General features: G+C 45.9%; 1 protein-coding gene across 2 annotated transcripts in view; it reads right to left on the bottom strand.

Annotated features, from left to right (window-relative positions):
- Positions 1-1,669: 1,669 nt before the first annotated feature.
- The window catches only part of KDM5C (lysine demethylase 5C), a 36,178-nt gene continuing 21,815 nt past the window's right edge, over positions 1,670-16,032 (bottom strand). The window contains exons 13-27 of one of the 2 annotated variants that reach the window (XM_075538690.1): positions 14,479-14,598; positions 14,184-14,378; positions 8,599-8,780; positions 8,384-8,508; positions 8,118-8,265; positions 7,429-7,534; positions 6,391-6,749; positions 5,728-5,866; positions 5,103-5,282; positions 4,800-4,937; positions 4,014-4,613; positions 3,796-3,918; positions 3,235-3,313; positions 2,917-3,116; positions 1,670-2,809 (exon numbers count right to left, since the gene is read on the bottom strand). In XM_075538690.1, the coding sequence (XP_075394805.1) occupies positions 2,444-2,809; positions 2,917-3,116; positions 3,235-3,313; positions 3,796-3,918; positions 4,014-4,613; positions 4,800-4,937; positions 5,103-5,282; positions 5,728-5,866; positions 6,391-6,749; positions 7,429-7,534; positions 8,118-8,265; positions 8,384-8,508; positions 8,599-8,780; positions 14,184-14,378; positions 14,479-14,598 (3,060 nt within the window). In that variant the 3' untranslated portion in view covers positions 1,670-2,443. The remainder of the gene's footprint in view (positions 2,810-2,916; positions 3,117-3,234; positions 3,314-3,795; positions 3,919-4,013; positions 4,614-4,799; positions 4,938-5,102; positions 5,283-5,727; positions 5,867-6,390; positions 6,750-7,428; positions 7,535-8,117; positions 8,266-8,383; positions 8,509-8,598; positions 8,781-14,183; positions 14,379-14,478; positions 14,599-16,032) is intronic. The other variant, XM_075538691.1, reaches the window with a different exon arrangement.

Below are 16,032 nucleotides of genomic sequence, written 5' to 3' on the forward strand. Positions count from 1 at the left end.
GAAAACGACTGAGGTAGAGAGGCTATTTACTCAACCCTCCTCATCTGAGGCACCTCTGAGACAATGACCTCTCCTTTGCTATGGAAGGGATACAGAACTGGAACTCTGCAAGAGGTGAGATTTGTACTTTGAAAGACAGGCTAGGAAAGGGGGCAAAAATCGGGAGGGAGAAATCTAAATGGAAAGGCTATATGGAAACTGGCAGAAGGCTGGTTCATAACTTGGGGGAATCCTGACCCCCAATGCATAGCAGTTCTCTAGACAGAAGACTGTGGTTAACAGCTCTCCCTCCCCCTCTGGTAGCTGATCGCTTTAGGGTAAGAGACAGTAGTGAAGTGCTGACTGCCACTTTCTGCTAGTCCCAGCTCAGGCTGGTCTCTTTTCCAACTTCCTTTTCTTCATCAGTTCGACCTGTGGTCAGTCTGTCAAGCTGATACAGGGCTGTCCACTGATCCCTGAAGATTGGCAAGACTGAGCCAGACATCATACTAATGTTGTCAGAAGAGGGTGGGGTTTCTCACCCTGCAAATTTAGATGTGGAAGAGAGGGAGTGTGCTGAGCTCTAAGAGACCAGAGCTTGACTTTACTTCTCCTAGTCCCTAGAGAGGGACACCCTCAAGGAGCTCGATATGTGGAAAGCTAGCTGGCTCACTAGGGCATGTTCCTGCATTCCCTCATCACAGGCCAAGTCTGAATACAGAGCACCCAGAGCTACAAAGGAGGGTCAAAGATCCCTCCATGAAGCTGATGCAAGCTGGTTAAATCTCCTTTGAACTATGTAAACAATTCTTAAGTGATGGCACCCGATACAGTCCAACATCGTTATTGTAAAGACTTTGGGGTTTGGAAGAGTATCAGTCCAACTACTATGGGATCATTAATATGTACATTTAAAAGTGAGCCAAGACCCTAAAAGCAGTATGCTGAGTAAAAAAAAGTCTGTCACAAATGACTGTACAATCTAAGATTTCATTGATATAAATGTCCAGAATAGACAAATCCATAGACACAAAAAAGTAGATGGTGATTGCCTAGGGCTAGGAGGATTGGGACAATGGCGAGAGGTACACTTTTCTTTATAAGGTGATACTGTTTTTATTAAAAAGTACGCATGAGCATTAAGAGACCACATATTTGGGCTTTAGTTCCCATTCAATAGGGGCAAAAAGAACTCTAGGGTTGAGGAAAAAAAACACTGAAAGCTTCCTTAACGTTGCATGAGTTGGACACTAAAGCATTTAAATATCAAGGAATGAAGCATCATGGAAGATCTGAAGCAGATAAATATGGTCAGTAAAACATCCTCACAATCACTGAATTGTACAAAACAGGTGAGTCCTATAACAATGTAAACTACACTTCAATAAAGTTGTAGGGAAAATTCCCTCGGGCACCTTGAGGAGGCAAAAGCGGAGGGCATAAAGTTGGAGAATGTTGCAGGAGTTTGGGTGAAGTGTGCCAAGGTCCATCTGATGGGAGGCGAGGAAAACTGACTTGGGAGTGGTGAAAGGTTGGGGTCCAAAGTTAAAGGAGCTGGTAGAACTCAATTCAGGTCACAGATCACCCTGATTTCAGCCTTAGTGACTGTGGCAGCACTTCAGCTACTCCACTAACAGGTGATGGGGGCACTGTTCTCCCCCTGTGAAGAGAAATGCACTTCAGAAACATGTTTCCAAAAAAAAATGTTGCTAAGGGTTTATTTCTAACAAGAGAAAAAATAATAAAATAAAATTAACATAGGTTTCAATTGGAACCAAGTTTCTTGTTTTGCCTTTTTTCTTTTGAACAAATTAATTACACACCAACAATCTTCTTTTATTACAACATGAACCCAGGAGGAGGAAAGGAGACACGGGGAGACAGGAAGGGATGAAGTGGTTGTGAGGACAAGCACCAAAGCTTTCTTCAGATTACAGGGAGTTCTGTTCCAACTCCCCATCAAAATTCATTTAAAATAAAAAAACTGTGAGCACAGCTATGTGAAATTTCCTCCTCCTGGGTGGAACGATCAGGGGAAGGGAGAAGAGGGAGAGGGAAGAAAAAGAGGGAGGTGAGGTTCGTTCGTGTAACATAGCCTGGCCAGGCTGGAACTGGAGAGAAAAGGGAGAGAGGAGCTTCCCCAGTATGTATATGCACTGGCCCTGTCTCTGGAATGGTGCTGGCACAGCCCCAGCCACCCACCCTGCCCATCTATCTGGGAATGCTGGTTTAAAGGCTACCAGGGAGGGGGACTCCAGGGGCCGGCCCCCAGGAGCTGAGGTCTGAACAATACCTTGGAGTCAGAATATAAAAGTCAGAGGACTTTGGTGGTGGGCTAGGGGAGTAGCCATCTCCCCTACCCCACTGCCCACCTCCCAAGAAGCAGGCTTGATGGTCAGAAAGAGGATCCTTGAGGCCAGGGGTACGGGGTGGGGGCGGGGGCCTGTGTTAGGCTTAGCCACTGTCACAACTGTTGCTGAGGTGGCTGCTGTGGGCAAGGCATATGCAGCCCAGGAGTCAGAGTGGATAAAGGGTCGGAGAGGCCTGAACTGACCACTAGCCCACACTCCAAGCCATTCTGGTTCTCCTGGGGTATGGGTTTGCCAGAGGGCGGGAGGGGAAGGGTGGGTCCCTCACCCCCAATCTCCTCCTCCACCTCCTCCTCCTCCTGGGCCTCCTCAGCCTCTGGACCTGAGCTCCGTACCCTCTTTGGCTCAAGCTCCTCTCGGGCTGGGTCATCGCCCTCCCCACCCCGATCCACCTTCCGCCGCCGCCGCTTCTCCAGGGCCCGGCCACGTGCCCGACTCCCATGGTGCTCTGCCTTTTCCAGCTGTGATCAGAAATAGGCAGAAAAGGATCATGGGACATTGGTCAGGCCTGGGCTTCCTGCCCAGGTGGCCTGACCCCCAAGGCTCAGCCCATGACCCTTTTCCTCACCTCTAGAAGTATGCGGATCCGCTCTAAATCTGGAGGTTTCCCAGCCTGTAGCAGCTGCCAGATGCTGTGGTTTTCATCCAGGGTCACCTCAAGCAAGTCCCCCTCCATCATGAGCTCTTCCAGCGGGGCTCGGGTTGCCTCCGGCAGCTCCAACATTGGGCCAGTCAACTGTGGCAACAGCGAGGACAGTAGCTCCAAGTCTGGAAAGTTGTAGGAACAGTTGGGTTACAAGCTATCCTGGTCTTACCCGAAACACCTAGACAGACCAAAAGACCACAAGGTGCCATCCCGTCAGTAGCATACCCACACTGCACCGACCTTTCTTATCTGAGCCTTCACTCGGGGCTACCTTCTCAGGACTGGTCACACTGTCTCCATTCTCCAACAACCCTTGGACCTGGCAAAGAAAGCAAGAATGGCTAGGGGTACCTGAACTGAAAGCCTAACCCACTGGCATCAAATTCAACTCATAGTGACCCTCTAGGACAGAGTAGAACTGCCTCAGAGTTTCCAAGACTATGATCTTTATAGAAGGAGATGAGCCCATCCTTTTCCTAAGTGAAGGATGGGTTTAAATAGTTAAGCATTTGGTTAGCAGTTGAACAATTAACCACGGAGCCACCAGGGGTCCTACCACTAAAACCAAAGGACCCCACTCTTCCTCCCCCAACTCCAAATGGGATTTTCTACCTCCTAGGAGGAGAAAGGCAGACACGGGCTACCAGCAGGGAGAATCAGAGAGATCTAAGGACAGGACACACAACGGCAGGGAAGCAGGGTCAAAGGAAACTGATCATTGGGAAGAAAGGGTCAGGGGTGGAGCCAAAATGGGGAGAAGGAGCTAGGAATCTGAAGGCAAATGCTGGGCTGGCAGCTCACCTTAAGCACATCCTTGCCACTGCCCTCTCTGAGAGGGTCAGAAGCAGGGACTGAAGGGTAGGTAGGGGGCTCCTCCGGCCTGGGTTCAGATGCAGAATGGCAGGGTGACAGGGTCAAAGGAGACTGAAAATTGAAGGACAGGGACAGGGCTGGAGCCTAAATAGGGGTAGGGGCGAGGAGAAAGGAATCTGAGGACAAGTGCTGGGCTGGCAGCTCACCTTGGGTGTATCCTTGCCACTGTCCTCTCTGAGAGGCTCAGAGGCAGGGACTGAAGGGTAAGAAGAGGGTTCCTCCGGCCTAGGTTCAGTCTGCACCCATTGATGAAGCTCAGTCAGCCGTCTCAACAGGGCAGTCACATCCTCAGATGCCAGAGCCTGTCTGGCACGGCCTTGCCAGCTGATGGCCCTCTCTGTGAGGCACTGTAGGGCTTCTCCCTCAGGCAGCCGCACAGGCAGTCTTTGCAGAGCTACTAGCAGTGCCAGAATGGTCTCCAGGCGTGGGCGCCGTGAGCGCATGCACAGTGGACACAGGAATTTGGTGTCCCACTCCCACCAGGCCAGCAGTGGGGATGAGATCTGACTGGACCTTGGGGAGCTGAGGAGGCGGGGCACCGACACACATCGCCCATGAAACCAGTCCTGACACAGGTCACACTGCAGAGCCCCCACCCCGGCCGGCACCTGCCCACACACACAGATGGAGGTTGCAGAGGAAGCCATGGTCAGCGATGACAGTGGACTGGGCTTGGCTGAGTTGGTGCGACGCAGCTGCAGGATACCTTCTTTCTCCTTCTGTTCCCCCTCCTTGAAGGCCACAATCTGCCATGCCCAGGGCAGGGGGAGAGCAGGTTAGCACCTAGTTGCCTCCCTTCGCTCATTCCCAAACCAGGAAAACTGAGGGCCAGGGGGTCACCCAGCTCAGATACTCTACCACCACCAGGCATCAGTCATTGCAGTGACATACCCAGAACCCAACTTCTTTACATCTATGCCCGAGCTCCTTACCACAGAGCCTGGGTCCCTGAGGTCCTGTGCAGAGAGCCCCAGCAGCTCTGTGTCAGACTTATACAACCCCAGCTCTTTCTCCATCCACCGGCTGCGTTTGGTGCTGTCCGAGCCAGCGTCTGCACACGGGCAGAGCACCTAGGGCAGACAGACAGAGGGGGGATGAATGGGCTTCCCCTTCCCTCCTCTCTACTCCCTCCCCTCTTCAGTCCTCTCTGTCAAAACTTGTGCTCTCCTCTGAGCCCGATCAGAACAGCCAGGCCAGAGGCAGGAGAGGCTGTGGTTGAGGGTTCCAGGCCTCACCTCCAGCAGTGTGTAACAAGAATTCTTCTTGAGGAAAGTCTTGGAGGCCTTCTCCCTCCATGAGTGCGCTGTCAGAACCTGCAGCTCCAGCTGTCTCAGCTCTTCTAGGCCCACGGGGAGGTCCCGGCCTACAGCCACCAGGCCTTCTAAGTCATCCAAACAGGGGTAGTGGTCACCATTCTAAGAATAGGGGCGAGAGAAAGCGCAGTTCAACTTGTCAACATCTAATGCCTACTCTGAACCTGGCCCTGAATTGGGCACCACTGAGAATTCAGAATGGATTCTATCTTGAGGCTTAGAAATCCGAGGCCACCCTAAGAAAGAAACATCCACCTCGCTCCCCAAACTCATCCATTGGCCCCCAAATTATCCTTAGTCTTGAGGTTTACCAGACAGCCTCCTCCAGACCAACAGACCCTGCTTACTTCTACTCCCACAACACCAGCCGCTCTGCCCTCTTCCTCACCAGCATCCTCTCTTCCCTTTGGCCAGTTTCAGGCACATTTATGCTTCTTTTCTATGTGCTATGGCCCTTCCTTCTCTCGAACCAACCCAGCAAAACCCGACTCATGTGTCATGTCTTCCCAGCTGGACTGAAGGGTACAGCAATGGACAAGCGTCTCACCTGGATCTCATCCACGTCAGCAATCCAGGCCCGCGCCTTAGCAAGAGCCTCTTTGAGAGCCTGGATGTTTGGCAGGTGAACAGGGATATTTTCTGCCTCTCGGATTATGGCCTCCAGTGTGGCTGGTGGATGTTTCTGCCTAAAAGTAGGAGGGGAAAAAAAAAGGATTGAGTTTGGGGTGGTCTGCCTAACCAGAAGTCCAGCCTGGCCATCAGATGTAGCTGCATGGGCTCCTAAGGTGCCTGCTATTATTCTTGCTGCCACTTGGGCTTAGTTGCTTATACTATGCCTATGGGTGGCTGCCAGTCTGTCCCAGACCACATGTACCAACTTCAATCTGCTAGAAATCCTGTACCCCTGCTTATCCACCAACCTGTTCTGTGTTAGTCTACTGAGATCTACCCATCTGCTTATATATATCAGCCAGTAGGGTTACTCCTCGATAAACCGCTGTTATCTATCCATCTCTGTATCTCCACAAGCCTATCGCTGCCTCTGTATATAGGTGTTTATTTTTTATTTAAAAAAAAGACAAGATAGGGATAAAGAGGGGAGAAGAGTTAATGTGTCAGTGCAGGAGCTGGTGTTCAAGGTCACCTATGGGAATCACCTTCAGGTTCTGAAGGTTACGATTTGGGCAGGGAGGGAAGAGGCTTAACCTACCTGGCCTCTAGGCAGAGATGGGCCTTCTCCTCCCAGCGTTCAGCAATGGTCAGCAGCTCCTGCAACTCAGCCTGGGCCTTATCCACAGCAGGGCTAGGGGTTACACTGGCACCCGCGATCAAAAGCCCACGCATGACGGCCAAGGTGCCCCTTTGGGCTGAGGGGGCCAGAGTGCGTTTCACCTCATCCAGCCATCGTGCTTGCTCTACCTGCCGCTGTAGCTGCTGGGCTTCAGGTACCTCCACTCCTAGTTGCTGGCCCCTCTCCAACAGGGACTGCAGTAGCCCTGGACTGGAGGGCAATGAGGCCAGGGCCTCACGGGCTTCAGTTTGGTATGCTTCCACCTGTTCCAGAATACCCTACCAAAATACAGGACGAAAAATAACCGCTCAGCTAGGCTCACTCAGAAGTCCCAACAAGGCCCCATAGCATTGCCTCACCTACCTCATTACCCTCCCGTCTTTTGAGAAAAGAGCGCCTATTTTCGTTTGAGTTCTCCTCCTCTATGCCCTAAGACAATGGTTTCTCAAACTGTCCATTAGAATACCCTGAGGAATTTGTTTAAAATACAGATTACTAGACTCCACCTATAGATTCTTAACAGGGGTCGGTCAGGAATGTGTGCCTTCATGCCCCAGAGGATTCTGATGTACAGCGCAGCACCAAGAGTCTGTCCTACAAAATATAATTCTAAGCTTAGTCTTCTCACCACCCATATCTCTCCATCCCATACTTCACCTCTGTCTTCACGAACTTCAGGTCAACTTTTAGGGCCCCCAAAAACCCTTGTCATTTCCTTCTCCACCTCCCGGACACATTCCCTTGACTCTGTATCCTGTAACTCCCACCCCTGGCAACTACCCCTCATACCCCATGCCTACAAGGCAGTCAATAGATGCTTTGCTGTTCAGCTTTTATTATTTTTCACATGTGCATCCTGCCTTAATACTTTGTTTAAGGGAGTCAAGTCTTGCTGCTTAGGTCCCTTGTCCACACGATTTCTCACCTCAGCAATACTCCAAACCCAGTCCTCCTCACCTTGACATCCCCAATCTGGTGCATGGCACAAGGCAGGTTGTTCATCTGGTCCAGAAAGGCCTGGAGCTCAGCCAGGGTCATATGCAGACCAGCTACCCTGTAGGGGCTATGGAGTTTCACATATGGGGTTTCCGGTCCAAACCCAGTCCCCTCCCCCATCTCTTCGGCTAAGCCCCAACACTTTCCCTCATTACACAAGCCTGTCACGACCTCTCATACCTCACGGGTTCTCCCAGATTAGAGGGGGAGCTTTGCACTATGAGTATGTTCATATAATGAAGGAAAACAATCAGAAAATAACATGGAGGGTGGGGTGGCCTCAGAAATTAACTCATCAAAGCTTGACTCTTTAATCTATACTCCACTGAGAATTCTATGTATTAAGATCAGGTTTATGGTGTGTCCTTTCTATGTCCCTAAGTTTTGCCCACAAAACTCCCCAGCCCACCCCTCAAATCTCCTCTAGGTACTGATAAAAGTAAACATCAACATCTCTAGGTACTTTATCCGCAGGTCAGTGAGGCTCCCCTCTCTTCATTACTGTATTGCCTGGTCTTCTGTAATACCCCAGGCCACCTCACACTTCAGTGTTTATTAGCTTCCTGCTCTAAGTCCTTCCTTCTAGCACCTACCCCTAGATGCCGAAACCTTAGCAGGCTACCTCTGCCCCACCCCTCAGGTTGTCATACCCAGTTTCCTGGCCACTGACAAGTCCCAGAGCCCGGGACACACAAGCTTCTGCTTCACTCAGGCAATTCTTCAGTCGCTGCAGCAGCTCACTGTTAGGAAATCTCCGTTCACGGGCCTCAGACTCCAGTGCTCTCAGCTCTTCAAGGCCTGGAGAAAAAACGAGAGCAGCAAGGAGTACACAGCCTTGAAAAAAGGGGGTGTGGAATACAGACGAAAAGGGAGTAGAACTTGCCTGTGGCGTTCCCTCCGTCCCCCCATCACTCACTGCGCTTCCGCCCATCCTCCACCTCCAGGGCCACGCGCACTTTGTTGGCCCAGGTATCAAAGGACTCGGCCCGAACCTTCAGCTTATGCAGCATGGCAGGAAGCTCATCCAAAGTGTACCGATAACTGGAGGAAGAGAGGAGAGCAGAGCACGTCTGGCCCGGTTCTACATCCTCCCCCTTGGCCCACTTCCTCCAGGCAGGCCCCGATGCTCACCGTAGGTACTGCCGGCTGCTAGAGCACTTGCAGAGGTCATTGATGTGGGAAAGGCAGACGAGGCCATCGGGGCAGTCATAGCAGGCCAGGGCTGATAAGAAACAAGTGGTCTTGCACTTGATGCACTGACGCTCATCATCTGGGAGCAGCTCAAAGGCCTCTCGCTCAGCCTCTGTGATGCCCTGGAGGTGTTCAACCCATACACATAAGAGCCGAACAAGGGTCACAGCACCCCACTGCAGACACCAGGGCCCCCAATTTACATTACAACCTGTAGTGAGGGCTGTGGAAGAGACTAAACTCCACAGAGCATACCTGTCGCTCTAAAGTTCAGATTCTCATAGGGCATGAGACGAAGATGTGCAAGACCAGTGTGAGCTGAGGCAGAGAAAATTTTATAAAGGAATTTTATTGATGAGTTGAAAATGCGTGGGAGTGGCCAAGCAATAGGTCTGGCTAGTGTGGAAGGCACATAGTACGCATATTGTCCAGTTACTCAAGTATCCACTATGATCCAGATGCTATGCTGGTAATTGAACAGAAGACACACTACGCTACATGCAAACAGCTAACATTAAAATTCAAATACATTTACTTGTATGTAGTCTTTAAAGAAAGAAATGTTCCCAACAGCAATGAAGAAAAACTGACATAAATAAGCCAATTATGTCAATCCATCTGTTGTTCAGATGAAGAAAAAGTAATCTATCCCCAAAACAGAGAGTAAGCTAGCTGTGCTGGAACAACTGTATTAGGGGTAATTTCTTCAAGGATCTTAAGAGGAATGTCTGAGTATAACAATTTCTATCTTATATATGGATTTGTTTAAAACCTATCCCCTGCAATTTCATCTATATAAAAAGTTAAGAATAGGGAACTATATTGAGAACAAAGTTCAACAGTGGTTACTCGGAGTGAAAGGGCTTTGCTTTGTTATGGAGCGTAGTGAATTCTGGTTTATGATGATGGAAAGAGTATTAAGGGTAGGCTTATAAAAAAGTCATTTACTATAACTGCAGTCACTAAGTTTTATACCCGTACAATGTTAAACAGCAAAAGTCATGTGATTGAAAGACTTTTAAAAAAAAGCGGCTGCTTGGTTTGTAGGTTTATGGTTATGGTTTCATGAGACATCCCAGTTAATTGGCTTAAAATACGTTCCGTGCATCCGCTCTCCCTCTTAGTGTGTTGCATAGTGCCTGCATTCTTAAAAGCTTGCAGTCATGAAAGGTACAAGGACTGGTCTCCATGGGCTTGAAGGAGAATCAGAAATAACAGGGAATGGAAAGTATACCTGGTTGTCCACATAAACAACGAATTGCCTTCTTTGTCTCGATTCCTAGATTCTACAGTGAAATCCTGATCACAAAGGAGAAAATGCCAAATATAATTCCAAATTCTTATGGATTCTAGAGCCATGGAGGCTGGATGAACCCATGAAACTATTGCTCTAATATAATCCTTAAACTTTAAAAGCAAAAATATACCCTAAGCCTTCTTAACACCAAATAATAGCTTATTAAAGAATGTCTTCATCTACTTTGAGCATTGCATTTGTTTTTTGAAATGATTTTATTTGGTTGAAAGTTTACAGAATAAACTGATTTTCCATTCAACAATTCATAAATGTTTTGTTACATTAATTGTACAATAGCACTTTCCCCCATTCATACTTCCTCCCTATCCATTTCTGCCTTTTAAGCTTTAACCTTGGCCCAAAGCTGCCTCCTGGATTTCAAATGGTTGACCTGTTTTAAGGAGTGTGTACCTCCCTGGTATTATTGTTCACCTTATAGGCCTGTCTACTGGTTTGGCTTAAAGTTGAGCCATCGGAGTGAGTTCAGTTCCAGGCTTGACGGGTGTCTAAGAGTCATAGACTTAAGAGGTTCCACTAGTCTCTCAGTGACCTATGACTTTGAATTTTGTTCCTTATTTTCCTCCCACTCTATCTAGGACCTTCTACTGTGAGACCTTTCAAGTAATCTAATCAGCAGTGGTAGTTAGATATTTAAACTTGTCATGGAGGCTGAGGTTATGTGGCCCATTAGTCCTCTGAATTCATGGTTTCCTTACTTGTGCCTTTGATTTTCTTCACTTTCTTGGCTTGGGACAGGGAAGAGACCAATAGTTGCACCTCAGACGGCTGTTCATAAGCTTTTAAGACTGCTACTCATCAGAGTAGGATGCAGAACATCTTCTTTGTGATGTATGTAGGCCAATTAACCAAGGTCAATTGGCCTAACAAACATGTTCAAAATGTCCCCTGAAACTATGGTCCTAAGCCTCCAGGCCCAACAGTTCATTCCCTCAAGGTGTTTGGTTATGTCTAAGATTACATACCTTTGCCCTTTGTTTATTTTATTACATACATGGACATACGTGATGGGCTTCAAAAAGTTCCTAGAAGAATCCTATCTCTTTTTAAGTTCATTTCCCCACAACTTTCTGGAGACTTCTAGTGTTTATAGTACATACAAATACATATGCACAAATATCTTCTGTCAAGTCTGTATATATTTGTGGGGTAGTCCCATTTGTTCAGATTGAGATTCTACAGATCCAGTTGATTATTGTTATTTCAGGATTTGGCATGTAGTGGTACTTACCTTTGTTAACATCAACTCTTATATTTCTCCCAGTATCTTCCTTCGCTTTAGTCATTTTGTCCTGACTTCCCTTTTATTGCTTCTCCTTTGACCCAAGTTAATAACTATCTATCCTCTGTGATTTGACCCTCCTTGTCCTCTGATAACATTCAAAGAATGTTTCTGTGCACACACCTTTTCTTGATTTTTGCAATAGAGGTCTCATCCAGTATTTGTCTTTTGGTAACTGAGTAATTTCTCTCAGCACAATATCCTTCAAGTCCATCCATGAAGCAGACTCAACATTGTTCTTTAACAATGCCTAATATTCCATTGTATGTATGTTACTATAGTTTCTTGACTAGCAGGATGAATATGGTCATGAAAGTATCTATTTATGTCACAGCTCTTTTATTTCTCTAGCGTGTGTGTGTGTGTGTGTGTGTGTGTGTGTGTGTGTGTACACCAAAGGGATTGCTGGGTCACATGAGACTTCTAGTTTCAGCTTTTGGGGGAACACTAGTGCTCTCTATAGTAGGTGGACCATCTTAAAGTCCTACCAGCGGTGTACAAGGAAGGGTTTCAATCTCTCCAGACCCTCACTAGCACTTGCTATTTTCTGGGGGTTTTTAAAACACTGTATTAGTACTGAAGTGAGATTATAGCTCATAGTTTTGCATCTCTTCATGAGTTTGTTGGGTATCTAAAGGTCTTCTCTGGTGAAGTGTCTGTTTATGTCCTCTGCTCATTAAAATAAATACTTTTTGTTGTTAAGGTTTTCAATACATTTTTGAATTTGTCTGTTATGTCATCTGCAAAAAAAATTGTCCAAGTCTGTAGGTCATTTTTACTCTCTGGATTCACACTAATGTTTAACTTGATGGAGAGCCTAGTCATCTAGCTTGTCTTCTGTTTTTTATGCCTTTTTAGAAATGTTCGGTAGTGAATGTAGAGCACTACACTTTTGAAAGATTTGTATGACATCAAATTAACAACAGCAACGCTTAAGATTAGGATAAGAACCTTAGAGTGTAGTGAATTTAAATTAATGGGGGAAAAACTACTTGAACAAGAAAAGAGAATAGTTGTACAATTCAAATGTAATCAATATCATCGAATTGTTCATGTAGAAACTGTTGAATTGGTCGTTGTTTTGCTATGTATATTCTCAACAAAAAGAAACGCATACTTTAAAAATAAAACTTATGCTTCGCATAGAATATGAAGAATCCACTGCACATTAAAATCTAACTTGGCCGTTTAGTAGCTGTATAATTTTAAGTAAATTATCTAATCCTTTCTTGATTTCAGTTTCCTATCTTGTAATACGGAATTACCTTCATAGGGTTGTTCATGACAATTAACAAAGATAAAACAACACTCTCTCACTGCTATTGAGTCCATTCTAATTGAGTGACCCTATAGCACAGAACGGCCCCTGTGGGTTTCCAAGGCTGTAAATTTTTACGGGAGCACAAAGCCTCCTTTTTCTCCCTTAGAGTTGGTGGTGATTTTGAACAGCTGACTTTGCAGTTAGGAGCTTGTAATCCATTTTGCCACTAGTAATTAAGGAGTTAGAAAAGTGTCACAAAAAAAAAAGAAAAGTGTCTTAGAACTTGGAATAAGTGCTCAACAAATACTGAGTAATTCAAATGTTCTAATAGGGATACCTGTTTCATACCTCTACTGCATTTTACTAAGGAGGAAACCAAATCTAAGGGAGAATCAGTTACTTAACCCAAAGTAAGAATTTGATTAAAGTCAAATTTGTCTTCAAAGTCAGACAATGCTCTAAGGATGAAGACTCTAGTTAGTTGTTTTGAAATCATGGACTCCTCTGAGAATTGGATACAAACTATGAGTCCTCTTCCCAGAAGAGTATTCTATCATGTACATTTTTATAGGATTTCAGTACTGGGGGGGGGGACCCCAAACTCTCCTGTAAGATAAGGCAAGGGCCAAGTATAGAAAATTCAGAATGCCACGATAAGAATGTGTCTATTCTTCCGCCCCCACTCTGGCTGCTTTCGATAACCTGTAACAACCAGAGCCACCACTGAAGAACAGTGGCTGAATGGCTCTAAGAGAGCAAATCTATTTCACACACGGAAAAAATGATACCTGGAAAAGCCCCTGGCCTCACCAACTAACACCCCAGACTGAGAGTATCTGGACTTCCAACATTACTATGCCCCAAAAGGCAAGGACCAGCATTGCTTTGCAGTTTATAGAGAGCACTCTCACCATGTCAATTCCTTAAGTGGGCAAGCAAGGAGTTTTAAGAGGAGGACCGAAATGGACTTTATAACTAGCAATTCTCACACACATATAACTGATCTAATAGGACCACCTTGTACTTGGTAATATTATCTTAGTTTGAGCTACTTAACAATTTGAATGTAACACAATGGCATTTCCTAAGCAATGTTCCATATTACAAACATCTTCTTCATGCATTAATATCCTAATAATAGCAGCCGTTGCATTACACATAAAGTAATACATATACTGACATAAATCATCTTGCTTAAGCTTTAAAACCACTTTGCCAAGTTAGGTACTTAATTCCCATTTTACGAAGTGAGAAAGTGAGACAATGAATGGGGAAGTAAATTTAAAAGGTGTCCAATTGATGATTCAGGGTGGATTTCATATGGTATTCTGTCTTATTGGGTTACTTACAGAATAATAAACAGAAGCTCTGCCAGCACCTACTATGGGCCACTTACTTATCTTGAAATCACTCACCAATCCAAAAAGATAAACATTCTAACCTCCACTTCACAGATAGGGCAAATGATACTCAGTGAGGAAAACAAGGGTGGTTGCCCAAGGGTGCTGGTAAATGGTATAGCAGAGAATGGAATGTGACTTTCAATCCAGATGAATCTAGTTCTTTTTTTTACCCTCCAAGAGCAGAGTCTACATCTTCTATTTCTTGGTACTGCTTTTTTCCACCCACCTCTACCAGGCAAGGTAAGGTGCCCTACCCCCACTCACCTTCTCCAGCAGGGCCTTTCTTAGACGACGTTCTTCCTGCACCATGATAAACATCTCCTTGTGTACAGCTGCTGCCAGATTGAGGTCCAGCTTCTCTGGGCAGGCAGCCATCTTGCAGATGAGCTCTTCATGGGAGAAGACACAGTATCTTCGGAGCCGGCGGTAGTGCTCAATGCACTGGCGCCCAGCAGGCAGCTGTGGGCAGATTTAAGATCGAATGTGGCCACATCCAGAGGCCATGGTGCCTCAGCAACGCTCCTGTCTGTGCTGTCAGCCCACCACCCTCCAAACTCACCCAGTCAGCAGTGCAAAAGTTAACAGCCTCAGCAAAGTTGTAACCTTGGTTGAAGCCACTGTGGTAAGCACGGGGGAAGGTGATGACAAATTCTCCTGCACACTGGTTTGTGCGGACAACCTGATGCAGAAAACAGGGCAAGGTTGGTTGGTAGAGGCTTTTCAGTGCGGAATACCTGATCTAGGTATGGGGTGCTTCCAGAGACAAAGGAAAGCCTCAGAAACACAGTCTGACTTAGAGTCCCAGATCCTCCAACACAAAGAAGGTCTTTGCTCATAGGTTTTTGATTTGTGTTGACTGGATAGGAAGTTTCAGCGTTATAAAGAGAAGTGTACACACCAAAATATATTAACTTTTAAAAACTTCCCTAGAAATTTTCATAGAAATTAAAAATACTAGTCCACATTAACCTGGCACAGCTTTTTCATGAATATTTTTATCAAGCGAATATGCAATGCCAAGAATCAAATGATTCTACGCTCTTACAAAATCAGCAGGTCTTGACCCCTCCCTGCCCCCCCCACCCTTGGAAATCACTTTTACCTCTTATAATTTTGGTAGTTAACCTCTCATTACCTTAGTAAGATACTTTTAGATTGTTAAGCATGTACCACCTGGGTGGTGCAAAGAGCTAACGTGACCTCAAAGGTTGGAAGTTATAGGCTCCTCGGAAGAAAGGTATGGTGACCTCCCCCCCCCCCAAACCCCAAAAATCCGTCACTAAAAACATAATGGAGCACAGTTCTAGTCTGACAACACTGTCACCATAAGAATCTACCCCAACATCGTTGTTTCTTTTAATTACACTGAAAATCATCTATTTCTTAATCTGTTTCATTTTCTATGCATGTAATAATGGTTTAATTTCACTTTCTAACAAGTAGCTGAATCTTCTTGCTATCAATTTTCACCTTTCTGTAGCAGTCTTTCAGGGGCCTTCTAATCTGTTCCATTCTGGGCCAGCTTTCGTCTTTCAACCATCACTCTCCTGTGACAAGACTTGCTCTATAGATCCCATGTCTTTTTCTGTCTTTTTTGTAGTGCTCTAGCATCTTCTAATATGCTTCCTGAGAAACAGTGGAAGAACTTTTTTTCTTAAAATGTCTCTTTTCTACTCTCACACTTGATTGATAATTTGACTGGAAAGAGAATTCTAAATTTGAAATCATTTTAAAAAATCTACTTTCAAACCATTTTTAGGACATCATCCACACACATCACTCAACAGTTCAGTCATATCAAGCAGTGTTGTTCAATCTCTACCACAGTCAGTTTCAAAACATTTTCTTCCTTCTTACACTCGTTGATATCAGCTCATTATCCCCCCTGCCCCCCCCCCCGCCCCTTCCCCAGGAACCCTTATTCTAGTTATTTATCTACAGTCACTCATCCTGTGTTTCATACACCGAAAAACAGATTCAGGTAGGCTACCAACAGTAACAATATACAACAGAGATAACCCCCATTTGGAAAAACAAACCAAGAAACCAGATTTTGAAGGCACCACTCTAGTCTTCTAGTTCCAGTGTTGCTGCTGGAATGTCGGAAGCCATT

The sequence above is a fragment of the Tenrec ecaudatus genome, chromosome X (genome assembly GCF_050624435.1).
Source record: "Tenrec ecaudatus isolate mTenEca1 chromosome X, mTenEca1.hap1, whole genome shotgun sequence".
Lineage (NCBI taxonomy): Eukaryota > Metazoa > Chordata > Mammalia > Afrosoricida > Tenrecidae > Tenrec > Tenrec ecaudatus.